General features: G+C 42.2%; 3 protein-coding genes across 3 annotated transcripts; all 3 read right to left on the bottom strand.

Annotated features, from left to right (window-relative positions):
* Positions 1-944: 944 nt before the first annotated feature.
* LOC310830745 (olfactory receptor 6E1-like) lies at positions 945-1,895 on the bottom strand (the record flags this gene model as incomplete). The annotated part of the gene is made up of 1 exon (XM_083710585.1): positions 945-1,895. The coding sequence occupies one exon, from the start codon at positions 1,893-1,895 to the stop codon at positions 945-947; it is 951 nt and encodes a 316-aa protein (XP_083566711.1).
* Positions 1,896-1,911: 16 nt separating this feature from the next.
* On the bottom strand, positions 1,912-6,551 carry LOC310830744 (olfactory receptor 6E1-like; the record flags this gene model as incomplete). The annotated part of the gene is made up of 2 exons (XM_083710584.1): positions 1,912-1,931; positions 5,609-6,551. 2 exons carry the CDS (start codon positions 6,549-6,551, stop codon positions 1,912-1,914), a joined length of 963 nt encoding a protein of 320 aa, XP_083566710.1.
* Positions 6,552-10,574: 4,023 nt separating this feature from the next.
* On the bottom strand, positions 10,575-11,552 carry LOC310830743 (olfactory receptor 6E1-like; the record flags this gene model as incomplete). The annotated part of the gene is made up of 1 exon (XM_083710583.1): positions 10,575-11,552. The coding sequence occupies one exon, from the start codon at positions 11,550-11,552 to the stop codon at positions 10,575-10,577; it is 978 nt and encodes a 325-aa protein (XP_083566709.1).
* Positions 11,553-16,006: the final 4,454 nt, after the last annotated feature.

The raw sequence follows: 16,006 nt of genomic DNA, 5'->3' as shown, positions 1-16,006 counted from the left end.
TGTATTAGCTTGCTGGAAAACAATGTGTGCAAAGCCTAGAGTGAATTGTATCATGTGAGAAGTTACTCATACAACTTAAAATCTTCATTGTTTTACATGAAAATTACATATGCAGTCGTACCTTGGTTTACAGCCATAATCCATTCCAGAGGTCCGTTTGTAAACCAAAACAGGTTGTAACCCAAGGTGTGCTTTCGCCAATGAGGCCTCCCCAAAAAATTGTTCGTAGTCCCCCCAAAAATGGGTTGAAATACAAAAAAAAAAGGTTGCAAACCCAGACACGCACTTACGGGTTTGACGTGTTTGTAATCTAAAATGTATGCAAACCAAGACATATGCAAACCGAGGTACCACTGTATATTGGCAGTAACTAACAAAAGAAAACCATTTTCTCCCAGAACTTTGCTTTCTTCCTTCTTTTACCCTCCTTATTATTTTATTATTTCAGCAATTTTCAAGTTTTTTTTTGCCAACCATTCACACTGAATGCCTTTGCGTATGTTGCCAGAATATCAGTTGAACTGAATGCCATTGGGAAACAATGAGAATTCATTCTGCTGGTAACAAGTTCAAACCTGAGACTGGATGCTCTTTACCTAAATTGTTTTAGTCACTGATACTATGTAATGAACACTGTTGCTGTTTGATTCAGAGGGGAGTGAATAGAAGGAGCAGAAAGAGGAAAAGGAAGGATCACCATTAGCAAAATAATAACAGGGTTTGTCTGGGCAGAACATCCACCTTTTGTGTGGTGGTAGCATGCATTCGACTGAGCACACAAAAGGTCACTGGTTCAATCCCTTGCATCTCCAGATAGGATTAGGAATGTCCTCTGTCTGAACCCTTGGCAAGCCTCTACCCATCAGTATAGAAAATACAGGGCCAGATGCACCAAAGGTCTCTCCCATGTTTCTAAAACCTTTCTACAGTCCCATTTCAAACCATCAGTGCTTGGAAATCCCAGAAAACTTAATTCTCTGACCAATGACATCTTTCAGGGCCTCCTTGACCTGCTTGTTCCTCAAGCTGTAGATGAACGGGTTGAGTAGCGGAGACACCACATTGTTCAGAACACCCACCGTTCTGCTGAGGTCCAGTCCCCCACTCTGCCTTGGTTTGACATACATAAAAATGCAGCTTCCATAGGTGATAAAGACAACCAGAAGGTGGGAGGCACAAGTTGAGAAGGCTTTCTGCCGCCCTGCCTTTGAAGGGATGTGCATGATAGTAGAAATAATCTTAAAATATGAAACTATGGTCACAGTTAAAGTTCCCAGGACACTAAAAGTGGCCAGGAGAAAATCAAGCAATTCTAGGGACTGAGTATCAGTGCAAGCAAGCTTTACCAATGGCAGATTATCACAGAAGAAGTGATTGATGACATTTGGGCCACAGAAGGGTAAATGGAACAACAAAATAAGAGGAACAATAAGGTATAGGAAACTGAATATCCAAGAACCCAACACTAAGTGGGTACAGAGACGACTGTTCATGATGGTTGTATAGCGAAGTGGATTACAGATGGCCACGTATCTGTCAAAGGACATAGTAGCCAAGAGGAAGAATTCAGTGGTCCCCAGTATGAAATAGAAAAAGGACTGAGTGAAACAGCCTGCAACAGAAATGGTTTTGTCATCAAAGGCCAGGTTGAGCAAAACCTTGGGGATGGTGGAAGAGGTGAAACCAATTTCCAAGAGAGAGAAATTTCTGAGGAAGAAATGCATGGGGGTCTGGAGACGATGGTCAAGCAAGGTGATGGAGATGATGAGGATGTTCCCACCAATGGTCAAGAAGTAGGTTATGAGGAGAAGTACAAACAGGAGAAGTTGTAGCCACCGGACACTGGTGAAGCCCACAAGGATGAATTCAGCAACTATGGTAGACTTGTTTTCCATTGTAGGCATTCATCATTCATTTGTAGGGAAGGTTTTCTAGAAAAGAAAAGAAATCCAATTGGTAATGGAAAACTCAAGATGTCTTCAATCATTGTTATAATGTCTAAAGGCAGCATTGACAGCAATCTGTAGGAAATGCTGAAATATGAGCAACCAAGAATAAAGCAATTTCGAAAATGAAACAATGGGCGGAATTAATCAGTGTATGTTAAGTTAAACATTTATATTTTTCTTAAATAGTCAACACATTGACCTTCAATCTTTACAGATCCAGGATCTGCTTTTAAGGCAAATATACATTCATGGACCTATTTCTTAATATTTGCCATATATTTTCTCTTGTTGCAATCCACCTTGGAACAGGTCATGATCTCTTAGTGGGTACTGACCCACTAGCTGAAGATTGGTTGATTATTTAATTTATTCTCCACTTAATATATTAAAAAATATCTCTAAGCAGTGTACAAAAATCTCAAGCAACCACAGACAACTTAAACAAAATATTACAAAAATATACAGTTACATATAAAAAATGTTACATTAATACAACTCTCAGCCCCCAGGTTTTCACCCAGGGTCGAAACAAACTCTCACCTCACCCACAAAAGTTCCACAATGATAAGAGTTCCAGGAAACAGTGGGCATTGCCCTGGTCTCTCACTCTAGAGTTGTTTCTTATAGGCAGGCCCAAGGTAGATGGCTCTTCCTCAAGCTGCCCAGAGCAGTCTCCCGTTCAGGCCAGTGGAACACACAGAAAGAAGGGAAGAGCGGCAAGAGGAAAATTTGTGGGGACTGGGGTGGGAAAGAAAAGGAGAGATAAATCTTTCAAGCTGCTTCTCGTGCCTGTATAAATAATGATCATCTTTCTTGGTTCAATAAGAATGACATCACCATGCTTGCCAAAGTTTTTCCCCCTTTGCTCTTGTAACTATTCCCATTGAGGTTAATTGGTGAACACCATAACTATATTCACTAGAGAATTCACTTTGTGTACGGGGATGTGGGAGGCAGGGACCGTTTTACTGCAAAGCTGGGATTCATTTACTTTATTTTACCCCTATTCATGAATCACTGCCTATAAAATATCTAGAATATATTTTATAATAAAATAATAATAATAATAATAATAATAAGAAGAAGAAGAAGAAGAAGAAGAAGAAGAAGAAAAGCATTGATGATAAAACAATTACAACAGTTTTGTATGTAAAACATTTTTTTTAAAATGCCATATATAGAGACAATTTCAAATTCAATCTAGATACGGCCAGGGATGATAAAAATCTCCACTTAAATGCCTTGAAAAAGAAGGTCATCAGTTGGTGCTTTGAAGACAACACAGGTGGTCCCTGTCAGGCATGAAATGGGAGAGAGTAGTGTCACCACACTAAAGACCTAATTTCTACATCACACGAAACTGACATCCTATTGGCTATCAGTTGGCTATCTAAGAAATGGAAAATTTTTGTTGGGATGCTTTGTTAATTTTGTTTGATTTGGCCAATGGACCAATGGACAGTGCTGGCCCTACCATTAGCTGGAGTGAGAGGGCCACTTCATGCAAGAATGGTGAGCGGCAGGGAGCAATGATGTCAGAGACCAGGCTGAGGAATATTGCTCTGATGAGGAATGGTGGGAGCCTCCCCCTGCTCCTGACCAGGAATGTGAAGCTGCCCAGGAGCAGTGGAGCAATATAGATTTGAAGCAGTGGTTTGCAGAGGGGCATAGTTCTGAAGACAAAAGTTGGGACGAACTGATGGGTGAACAGCTAGGAGAAGAAGAACTGGGAGAGAGAGAGAGTTAACCGACTCTCTCGCTTGAAAGCCCACATCTGCCCAGGGAGCAGATAAGGTGGCAGCCCAGAAAGCAAAGTGGTTGTGAGATCAGGTTGCAAGGCACAGAAGTGACTAGGGAAGAAGTGGGTGGAAACCTTAATTGGGAACACCGTCATTCAGAGAATGGCTGCTTTGTTCTTTTGCTGTGATCATTCAAGATTCTTTAAATGGTACGTGACTCTTTTTGCTTTGTTCTGCTTATCTCCAGCCAAAGCGGGGAGGAAGCCGAGTCCCCGAAGCCTGACAAATGGTGAGGTGTTGAAGGACAAAACTTTGTGTGTCACATGGTCTTCCCTTTAACCTCCTAAACTAGCACAGTGCCCTCAGGTGACTGAATGGACATTTCTAACACATGCTCCATTCATAACAATTGAACAAATAGTCAGCCTTGTTTTCTGTTTGTCCTTCAACTGTATAGTCTTTCTCTTCTAGCTCCCGATTTCATGTCTCATACTGTTCCACAGGGTCCCCCAACCTTCTAGAGCAGACTTGAAGGGAAGTATGGGACAATGTAGAGAGAAGGAAAGAGCAGGGATTACCTTCTCCTCCCCTTTGATGGAAGATTCCTCAAAATCAATAAGCCTTCTGCAAGCAAAGAGGCATCAGTATGTTTGTGGAACTCAAGCGACCATTCAAATACCACTTTTCCCACACAGCATCAAACCCCCAAAAGTGTCCACTGTCTCAGGCCTATGAATTGTGTATGCACATATGTAACTATGTATGTATGCATTTCCTGTCTTTCTTTATGGAGCTCAAGGCGATATATGTTGATTCTCCTCCACACTTTATCCTCGCAAGAAGTCTGTGAAGTAGGTAAGGCTAAGAAAGATTGACTGGCCTAAGGGTCACACAGGGACCTTACAAGTTGAGTGCAGGTTTAACCCTGAGCTATCCAGTCCCAGTCCAATACTCTTAGCTACTAAACCACACTCCTTACAAACTTCATACCACAACTTCCTGAATTCCTGTTTTGGAATGTAGGCTAGCGGGGAGTTCTGTGTCCAGATTATCTGTATTTGCTCTTTTCTTGAAAATGTTTCACATTTCCCAAATACACTGTTGGTGAATCAGTGCTCTCTCTCTCCCCCTCCCTCCCTCCCTCCCTCCCTTCCTCTCTCTCTCTCACACACACACATTTTCCACATACATGTTGGTGGCAAGGAAAAAAATAATATGGTATTAAAAGAAGAATTCTCTCAATGTCAATATCCAGATTTGGGGCAAGTACTCTTTGGTGAGAGAACCGCAGCAGAGATTTAAAATCGCAAATTGTGCAGCAAAGTAAAGAGTGGAAATATAGGCCATTAGACCTTTAAAATATGCCCGTGTGAGTTCCTTCCAAAATTTCCCTCTTCCATTATGATAGAAAAAGACCCTGAGTCTGGTAAGTTAAAGAAATGGTTTACTTACAAACTTTCCAAAGGTCAGGTTCATGTGCTTTTCCATACAGCATTCAAAAAAATGTAGCACAGGCAGTAAAACTTGGCTTAGTTACAGTGGTGAAGTTTCTTAAATAATTGGTATAGGAACACAAGAATGTCCCGTAAGAGCCACACAGTCTGAACTAGGAGAAACTAGTTCAGACCTCTTTCACCACTGAACTTCTCTGGTTGACTGAAGTACAACAGTAGGCCTGTGTGAGGTGGAGGGAAATAAGACTGGCAGGACAGCTTACACCATGGCATTAACCCCTTCATGCATTAATTAAACTTAAGCATGTTGCTTATAGGAAGCTGGTTATCCCACAATACATTACCAGAATATAAATGACATTGAGTTCCTAGAAGTTGACAAAAGAAAGTTAGTTTCTAAGTACAGCTTCAGCAACCATATGTATCATTACTTACTGTTTAGTATTATTTTTTTGCTCTGATATACCTGAATCACCCTTCCAGAATGAAACAAGCTGTCTAATTGTTGCTCTCAAAGCATCTTGAACCTGTTTATTCCTCAGGCAGTATATGAATGGGATCAGAAGAGGAGAGACAACAGTGTTTAGAACAGCTACCCCTTTCCTGAAGCCTAACTCACTGGTCCCTCTTGGTTTTATGTACATGAAAATGCAACTGCCATAAGTGATGGAGACCACAGTGAAGTGAGAAGCACAAGTGGAGAAAGCCTTTTGCCTCCCTGTGGTTGACGGGATGCGCATGATGGTGCAGATAATATTGATGTAGGACACAATGTTTATGGCTAAGGTCCCAAGGAGAGAAAGAACAGCAATGAGGAAACTGAGGAGCTCCAGCAGACTTGTGTCGGCACATGCAAGTTTCATCAGTGGTCCATTGTCACAGAAAAAATGGTTGATGGTGTTTGGGCCGCAAAAGGGCATCCGAAATAATACAACTGCAGGAACGATGATCAGCAACAATGCCCCAGCCCAAGACCAGAGCACTAGCAATGAGCAGATCCGATTGTTCATGATGGTAGAGTAACGAAGGGGGTTGCAGATGGCCACATACCTGTCAATGGACATTGCTGCCAGCAGAAGGAACTCTGTGGTTCCCAGGACAAAGTACAGAAAGGACTGTGTGAAGCAACCAGCTAGAGAGATAGTCTTCTGGCCAATGGCTATGTTGGCCAAAGCTTTAGGAACAATGGCACTGGTGTACCCAATCTCCACAAATGCAACATGTCGTAGGAAGAAATACATTGGGGTGTAGAGCTGTTGATTTACCAGTGTTATTAGAATAATCAGTATGTTTCCCATTATTGTCAAAAGGTATATCCCCATTAGCAATAGGAAAAGGATGATTTCAAGTTCATGGTTGCCCGTCAAACCCAAGAGTATTAATTCTCTCACCATGGTGTTGTTCCTCATTTTAGGCACATCTCTGTAAGTAAAGGGACACCAATCATTTCAATACTGACCATTTAAAATAAGGACAAGTTGTTCAGCTTTGATTCTTGCATTGCCACTAATATCATGAAGTATTGGATCATCTCAGGGGTTGCAGCAATGGACTTTGGGCTTTCAAATTTCAGCAGCACCCAGAGTGATGCCAAAATTTGGCACCCCACCACCTCTGGCCTTCATTTTAAGTTATTGCTGTGGTGCCCTCTGTGCCATCCTCTCAGCTCAGCATCCAATGCGGATGAACTGGCCATGCTCCCCTGAATCCACCTCTGTTGGTTGTTATCCACAGGCAAGCTGATGGCTCTTCTCTGTTGTGTCTCTCCCTCCACCCACCCCATATCAGGTAGTCAATGATCTGCTGTCTCTGTCCAAAAGGACTCATAACTACCATGTAAACCATTCTTCACCAATGTGGTATCCTCCATCATCCTCCATTTGTTGGACTACAACTCCCATTATATCCGGCAAGCACATAAATATACCATAAAGCCTTAGTCAGTTTCTGTTCTCATTTATTCTTCCAGCTAAAGATGCAGGTTGTTTTTGTTTTGTATCATGCCATTCAGCATTTATTTATATAACATAGATTTCAGAACAGTCTCTCTCATATAGAATGTGACAGTCCTTCAGATACTTTGATCTCAAGCTATTTAGAATGGTATGGATTAGGGATGGGGAACCTGTGACTCTCTAGATAATGTTAAGACTCCCGCTCCAAGCTTCCATGACTATTGGCCATGCTGGGTGAGGCTGATGGCAGTTGGAGTGCAGCAACATCTGGAGAAAAACAGGTTTCCCTTACCTGGAATCCAAAGCAGAAGATTTTCATTGCACATGGGGGGGGGGGGTTTCCTGGAAATATTAAAAGTTGATGTTCCATCCCCAGCAGACCAATGAATTAGTGCAGGCCCCTCTCAGTCACCATCTAAATGCTCATCATAATCAATTCCATACATGATCTAATCTAAATGATGTTGTAAATATGCACACATGTACAATCAGTTCCCTTTTTAATTATTTGCAATACCTAGCAACACTTCTTGCCCTGCCAAAACATGAGGTTGTAGTGAAATACTCACCAGTTACCAGTAAAATCAAATTAGGGAGCAGAGACCGTGCTCTTATTTTCACAAATGCAAACCAAGTTGTTGGAACCTGCAGGTTGTGATGGTGAAGAGTAAACCATCCGTTGTGATGGTGGCAATGTTCTCCTGCTAACTAAGTAAATGGAGCTTAGGCCCCCCACTCCCTGTTTTCACAACCCATTAACATGCCACATCCTTAACGCTTTGTGGAGGATTATGTGCTTGCTTTCTGCACAAACTAGTTACCTTATTAATATTTTTCTGCAGGGGTGAAGACTGAAGCAATCTCTAGGTGCTGGTTCATGTTCCTAAACACATGATGCAAGAGGTATTCACTCTTTGCTTGTTAGGATACACAAGGGACATGCATATTGCTTCTCTAAAGAGCAACAGACTTATTGTACGTTGTATGAAAATTGCTCAGGAGGGCTTCCCATAGGCACCTGGTTGGACTAGATGGGACTTTGGCCGAATCCATCACATGCTCTAATATCCTGCAAATGACATGTAGTGTAATGGCTTGGGCCTCTCCGACACACGCAAGACGACTCTGGCAGTTCATTATTTCAGATTTATTAATCAATAACAAACCCTGGGGCAGATCTCAGCTCGGCTTTGGCATCATCTGATGGCACAGTTGCAGGAATTAAGCTCTGCCCCCTTTTCACCCAATAGGAAAACCCCCACCGTCTCTTCCTTTCCTTTTCATGCCTCTCATAAAGTCTCATGACCCTATGAGATTTTGGAGAGAATCCTGACAAGACAGAAGTACTGTTTTTGGGGGACAGAGGGCGGTCTGGTGTGGAGGACTCCCTGGTCCTGAATAGGGTAACTGTGCCCCTGAAGGACCAGGTGCGCAGCCTGGGAGTCATTTTGGACTCACAGCTGTCCATGGAGGCGCAGGTCAATTCTGTATCCAGGGCAGCTGTCTACCAACTCCACCTGGTACGCAGGCTGAGACCCTACCTGCCTGCGGACTGTCTCGCCAGAGTGCTGCATGCTCTAGTTATCTCCCGCTTGGACTACTGCAATGCGCTCTACGTGGGGCTACCTTTGAAGGTGACTCGGAAACTACAACTAATCCAGAATGCGGCAGCTAGACTGGTGACTGGGGGCGGCCGCTGAGACCACATAACACCGGTCTTGAAAGACCTACATTGGCTCCCAGTACGTTTCCGAGCACAATTCAAAGTGCTGGTGTTGATCTTTAAAGCCCTAAACGGCCTTGGCCCAGTATACCTGAAGGAGCGTCTCCACCCCCATTATTCTGCCAGGACGCTGAGGTCCAGCGCCGAGGGCCTTCTGGCGGTTCCCTCATTGCGAGAAGCAAAGCTACAGGGAACCAGGCAGAGGGCCTTCTCTGTAGTGGCGCCTGCCCTGTGGAACGCCCTCCCATCAGATGTCAAAGCGATAAATAACTACCTGACATTCAGAAGACATCTTAAGGCAGCCCTGTTCAGGGAAGTTTTTAATCTGTGATATTTTAGTGTATTTTTGGTTTTTTATGGAAGCCGCCCAGAGTGGCTGGGGAAACCCAGCCAGATGGGCGGGGTACAAATAATAAATTATTATTATTATTATTATTATTATTATTATTATTATTATTATTACTACTACTACTACTTGAAGGGAAGTATGGGTCAATGTAGAGAGAAGGAAAGAGCAGGAATTCCCTTCTCCTCCCCTTTGATGGAAGATTCCTCAAAATCAATAAGCCTTCTGCAAGCAAAGAGGTATCAGTATGTCTGTGGAACTCAAGTGACCATTCAAGTATCCCTTTCCCCACAAAGCATCAAACCCCCAAAAGTGTCCACTGTCTCAGGCCTATAAATTATGTATGCACATATGTATGTATGCATTTCCCATCTTTCTTCATAGAGCTCAAGGCAATATATGTTGATTCTCCTCCACACTTTATCCTCGCAAGAAGTCTGTGAAGTAGGTAAGGCTAAGAAAGATTGACTGGCCTAAGGGTCACCTAGGGATCTTACAAGCTGAGTGCAGGTTTAAGCCGGAGCTATCCAGTCCCAGTCCAATACTCTTAGCTACTAAACCACACTCCTTACAAACTTCATACCACAACTTCCTGAATTCCTGTTTTGGAATGTAGGCTAGCGGGGAGTTCTGTGTCCAGATTATCTGTATTTGCTCTTTTTTGAAAATGTCTCGCATTTCCCGAATACACTGTTGGTGAATCAACACTCTCTCTCTCTCTCTCTCTCTCTCTCTCTCTCTCTCTCACACACACACACACACACACACACACACTTTCCACATACATGTTGGTGGCAAGGAAAAGAGAGAACCGCAGCAGAGATTTAAAATCACAAACTATGCAGCAAAGTAAAGAGTAGAAATATAGGCCATTAGACCTTTAAAATATGCCCTTGTGAGTTCCTTCCAAAATTTCCCTCTTCCATTATGATAGAAAAAACCTTGAGTCTGGTAGGTTAAAGAAATGGTTTACTTACAAACTTTCCAAAGGTCAGGTTCGTGTGCTTTTCCATACAGCATTCAAAAAAATGTAGCACAGGCAGTAAAACAGCTTAGTTACAGTGGTGAAGTTTCTTAAATAATTGGTATAGGAACACAAGAATGTCCCGTAAGAGCCACACAGTCTGAACTAGGAGAAACTAGTTCAGACCTCTTTCACCACTGAACTTCTCTGGTTGACTGAAGTACAACAGTGGGCCTGTGTGAGGTGGAGGGAACTAAGACTGGCAGAACAGCTTACACCATGGTATTAACCCCTTCATGCATTAATTTAACTTAAGCATATTGCTTATATGAAGCTGGTTATCCCACAATACATTACCAGAATATAAATGACATTGAGTTCTTAGAAGTTGACAAAAGAAAGTTAGTTTATAAGTACAGCTTCAGCAACCATATGTATCAATACTTACTGTTTAGTATTATTTTTTTGCTCTGATATACCTGAATCACCCTTCCAGAATGAAACAAGCTGTCTAATTGTTGCTCTCAAAGCATCTTGAACCTGTTTATTCCTCAGGCAGTATATGAATGGGATCAGAAGAGGAGAGACAACAGTGTTTAGAACAGCTACCCCTTTCCTGAAGCCTAACTCACTGGTCCCTCTTGGTTTTATGTACATGAAAATGCAACTGCCATAAGTGATGGAGACCACAGTGAAGTGAGAAGCACAAGTGGAGAAAGCCTTTTGCCTCCCTGTGGTTGACGGGATGCGCATGATGGTGCAGATAATATTGATGTAGGACACAATGTTTATGGCTAAGGTCCCAAGGAGAGAAAGAACAGCAATGAGGAAACTGAGGAGCTCCAGCAGACTTGTGTCGGCACACGCAAGTTTCATCAGTGGTCCATTGTCACAGAAAAAATGGTTGATGGTGTTTGGGCCGCAAAAGGGCATCCGGAATAATACAACTGCAGGAACAATGTTCAGCAACAATGCCCCAGCCCAAGACCAGAGCACTAGCAATGAGCAGATCCGATTGTTCATGATGGTAGAGTAACGAAGGGGGTTGCAGATAGCCACATACCTGTCAATGGACATTGCTGAGAATAGAAGGAACTCTGTGGTTCCCAGGACAAAGTACAGAAAGGACTGTGTGAAGCAACCAGCTAGAGAGATAGTATTCTGGCCAATGGCTATGTTGGCCAAAGCTTTAGGAACAATGGCACTAGTATACCCAATCTCCACAAATGCAACATGTTGTAGGAAGAAATACATTGGGGTGTAGAGCTGTTGATTTACCAGTGTTATTAGAATAATCAGTATGTTTCCCATTATTGTCAAAAGGTATATCCCCATTAGCAATAGGAAAAGGATGATTTCAAGTTCATGGTTGCCCGTCAAGCCCAAGAGTATTAATTCTCCCACCATGGTGTTGTTCCTCATTTTAGGCACATCTCTGTAAGTAAAGGGACACCAATCATTTCAATACTGACCATTTAAAATAAGGACAAGTTGTTCAGCTTTGATTCTCGCATTGCCACTAATATCATGAAGTATTGGATCATCTCAGGGGTTGCAGCAATGGACTTTGGGCTTTCAAATTTCAGCAGCACCCAGAGTGATGCCAAAATTTGGCACCCCACCACCTCTGGCCTTCATTTTAAGTTATTGCTGTGGTGCCCTCTGTGCCATCCTCTCAGCTCAGCATCCAATGCGGATGAACTGGCCATGCTCCCCTGAATCCACCTCTGTTGGTTGTTATCCACAGGCAAGCTGATGGCTCTTCTCTGTTGTGTCTCTCCCTCCACCCACCCCATATCAGGTAGTCAATGATCTGCTGTCTCTGTCCAAAAGGACTCATAACTACCATGTAAACCATTCTTCACCAATGTGGTATCCTCCATCATCCTCCATTTGTTGGACTACAACTCCCATTATATCCGGCAAGCACATAAATATACCATAAAGCCTTAGTCAGTTTCTGTTCTCATTTATTCTTCCAGCTAAAGATGCAGGTTGTTTTTGTTTTGTATCATGCCATTCAGCATTTATTTATATAACATAGATTTCAGAACAGTCTCTCTCATATAGAATGTGACAGTCCTTCAGATACTTTGATCTCAAGCTATTTAGAATGGTATGGATTAGGGATGGGGAACCTGTGACTCTCTAGATAATGTTAAGACTCCCGCTCCAAGCTTCCATGACTATTGGCCATGCTGGGTGAGGCTGATGGCAGTTGGAGTGCAGCAACATCTGGAGAAAAACAGGTTTCCCTTACCTGGAATCCAAAGCAGAAGATTTTCATTGCACATGGGGGGGGGGGTTCCTGGAAATATTAAAAGTTGATGTTCCATCCCCAGCAGACCAATGAATTAGTGCAGGCCCCTCTCAGTCACCATCTAAATGCTCATCATAATCAATTCCATACATGATCTAATCTAAATGATGTTGTAAATATGCACACATGTACAATCAGTTCCCTTTTTAATTATTTGCAATACCTAGCAACACTTCTTGCCCTGCCAAAACATGAGGTTGTAGTGAAATACTCACCAGTTACCAGTAAAATCAAATTAGGGAGCAGAGACCGTGCTCTTATTTTCACAAATGCAAACCAAGTTGTTGGAACCTGCAGGTTGTGATGGTGAAGAGTAAACCATCCGTTGTGATGGTGGCAATGTTCTCCTGCTAACTAAGTAAATGGAGCTTAGGCCCCCCACTCCCTGTTTTCACAACCCATTAACATGCCACATCCTTAACGCTTTGTGGAGGATTATGTGCTTGCTTTCTGCACAAACTAGTTACCTTATTAATATTTTTCTGCAGGGGTGAAGACTGAAGCAATCTCTAGGTGCTGGTTCATGTTCCTAAACACATGATGCAAGAGGTATTCACTCTTTGCTTGTTAGGATACACAAGGGACATGCATATTGCTTCTCTAAAGAGCAACAGACTTATTGTACGTTGTATGAAAATTGCTCAGGAGGGCTTCCCATAGGCACCTGGTTGGACTAGATGGGACTTTGGCCGAATCCATCACATGCTCTTGTGTTCTGCAAATGACATGTAGTGTAATGGTTTGGGTCTCTCCGACACACACAAGATGACTCTGGCAGTTCATTATTTCAGATTTATTAATCAAATAACAAACCCTGGGGCAGAGCTCAGCTAGGCTTTGGCATCATCCGACGGCACAGTTGCAGGAATTAAGCTCTACCCCCTTTTCACCCAATAGGAAAACCCCCACCTTCTCTTCCTTTCCTTTTCATGCTTCTCGTAAAGTCTCGTGACCCTATGGGATTTTGGAGAGAGCACTGCTGGTGTTCCTGTGTCCGAGTCCATGTCTGAGCTGACAAGCTGCATTCCTTCATTCTGGCTCTCCCTTTCGTTATCTCTGTGCTCAGAGATCAAGTTTCTGCTGCTGTCTGCGGATTCTCCCCCCCATCACATTCCATTCCTAGCTGCTCTCTCTCTGTGTTATCTTCCTCATTCCGTCAGCAAAGGAGCATAGCTGACATGTAGGTGGCCTGCCTAAGCTCCACTTACCTATACTGAGCTTATACAATATGACGTGATTCCATGAATATTGTCATAACCAGGCCTTCTATGGCCCATTGTGTTCAGTTTTATAATCCTCCTCCAGCCCAGAAGTAAAATAGACATTAACAAAAGAAAGAAAAGATGAATCTGTTAGAATTCCTGGTCCATGATTGCAGTCATGGGATTGTTGTCTTTCACATGACGTTATATGTTTTGACTTCACAGAGTGGGAAGTGATGGAGACAGGATGTTTGTGTTACTGTGTTCTATGAAGTGGGACTATTGTCCTTTGTTCTTTTTTCTCTCACTTTGCTGTCTGATGCTAGAGAGAGAGGGAGCTATGTTGCAGTGCTCCGTGTGTGTTTATATGTAAATAAAGTAGATTAGCCAAAACGCTGAATTGCTGAGGTCTGTCACACGAAATGCGCAAACTCTGCGGATCCCTAAGTGTGCTGGTGTCGGTTGACATCGGTCACTGTGATGTTTGGGCTGAAGAAAGTTTATGACGCTCCCAAATGATTGACCAGGAGGGAGGGAACATGCCAGTTGGGCATGTGTCTCTGCCAGGGTTCTACTCAGGTGTAGGCTGAACTCCTGACAGAATCTACCCCACACAATATGACATAGAGGGACAAATTTGGTGGTGGTGGATATGAATGTCACCAGTGGGTGTGAATGTCATGAGGAGAAGGGCTTATGCTTTTGGGCACACTGAAATGGATTGGCTGTACATGAATGTTCATGAAATGATGGCGGAGGTGCGGAAGCTGGTTATCCATAGGCAGGAAAGGACTGAATGGGCAGTGAATGGAGAAGGAGAAACACAAGGGAATGTTTAGTGACTGAAGAGAAGGCTGGATTGGGAAGAAGTAGGGAACTAATGGAGCAAGGGACCAAGAAGAGAGGGAAATCTGAGGGAAACTCACAGCACTTAACATCTGTATGCATTGTATGCTAAGGTATTTAGTTGCAAGAGGCAATCGTATCAGAGCTTCCTAAGGCAACTCAAAGTGAGTGAGGTTAACTGGGACACAATGCATTGTGCATAAAAAGCAAGGAATTCCACAAATTTACACATTTTCCTGTCTGAGAAAAGGAGAAGATGGGCCAACCAGATTTCACACACAGAACCTTATCAGATCTATTGCAACACTTATATATGGAACAGCACCTTCACTGTGTCCAAGTACAGCCATCTAGGTTAACAAATGAAGAGCAGGCTAACTTCTGGGACTCTGGGGGGAATGATGGATGGACTACACAAGCACCCAGCATCTGGTACCTGAGGCAGATTCCTCACACTGCCTAGTAGTAGGCCAGCTCTGAATTATTTGAAATATCTTGCTAATTCTTTAGCTGAAAACTCCGGTTTAGTAGATTTTGCTGGCTTTCGACATCATGCCTCAATGCCTCTCCTTTGGAGTCTAATTCTGATCATCATCTGATTATTTTTCATGACTACATGGCTCACTTTTCCAGCTGACATTGCTGGAGTAAGATTTCAAAACCAATTCTGTACCTGTGGGAAATTATTTATTTGTTTGTCTTTAATATGCAAAATCAAATATATACAATACCATAATAATATAATTTGTTACATATGCTTAAAAGAGAGAAAAAGAATTTTAGTTTATTATTTAAAACAAACAAAAAAAAAATTCCTTCCAGTAGCACCTTAAAGACCAACTAAGTTAGTTCTTGGTATGAGCTTTCGTGTGCATGCACACTTCTTCAGATAGTTTATTATTTACTTATCATTTGCTATTTAAAGCCTTATCCTAAGTCTGACTGCATAAAGTTCCTTACAAAATATACAGGTCAATGTTATCTTGCAGTTTGTTCCACCCATAGTTAACAAAAAGGGTTCAATTTTTCAATAAATTGATTACTGTGTAGTCTTCTTCCTCACATGTTAACCAGATCTGTCAATTTAATCATATGAACATCCTCTCATAACAGCATTAATCTATCAGCCAGTGTCAGAAAACAATTATTCTGACTGCAGCTGATTATCGTACGGGCAGCTTCTTGTAAATGAATGGCCATCTCTCAATCCAGTAAAATAAGTCAATAATAAACTTAACCAAAAGGGATTAGTTGGCAAAACATAGTCTCTCATTTCATTTATTACATGAATTATCAACTTCCAAAAAGAATGAATGTTTTGCTTTGCAAAAAATTATATTGAATTTCATCTGATTTTTCTTATTTGATTTTTCTAAACAAAGTTATATATTTTACTCACGTATGGTACTAGAATATAACTGGCATTCAGATATTGAAAGAAATCTAGTATTCCAATTTTGAATGGGTGCCTCCATGATCAGTGCTTAATATTAATGTTTATTCTGATG

The sequence above is a fragment of the Podarcis gaigeae genome (genome assembly GCF_964106915.1).
Source record: "Podarcis gaigeae genome assembly, chromosome: 13".
Classification (NCBI taxonomy): domain Eukaryota; kingdom Metazoa; phylum Chordata; class Lepidosauria; order Squamata; family Lacertidae; genus Podarcis; species Podarcis gaigeae.
Note: the sequence above shows the minus strand (reverse complement) of the source record. Positions and strands in the feature narration are given on the sequence as shown.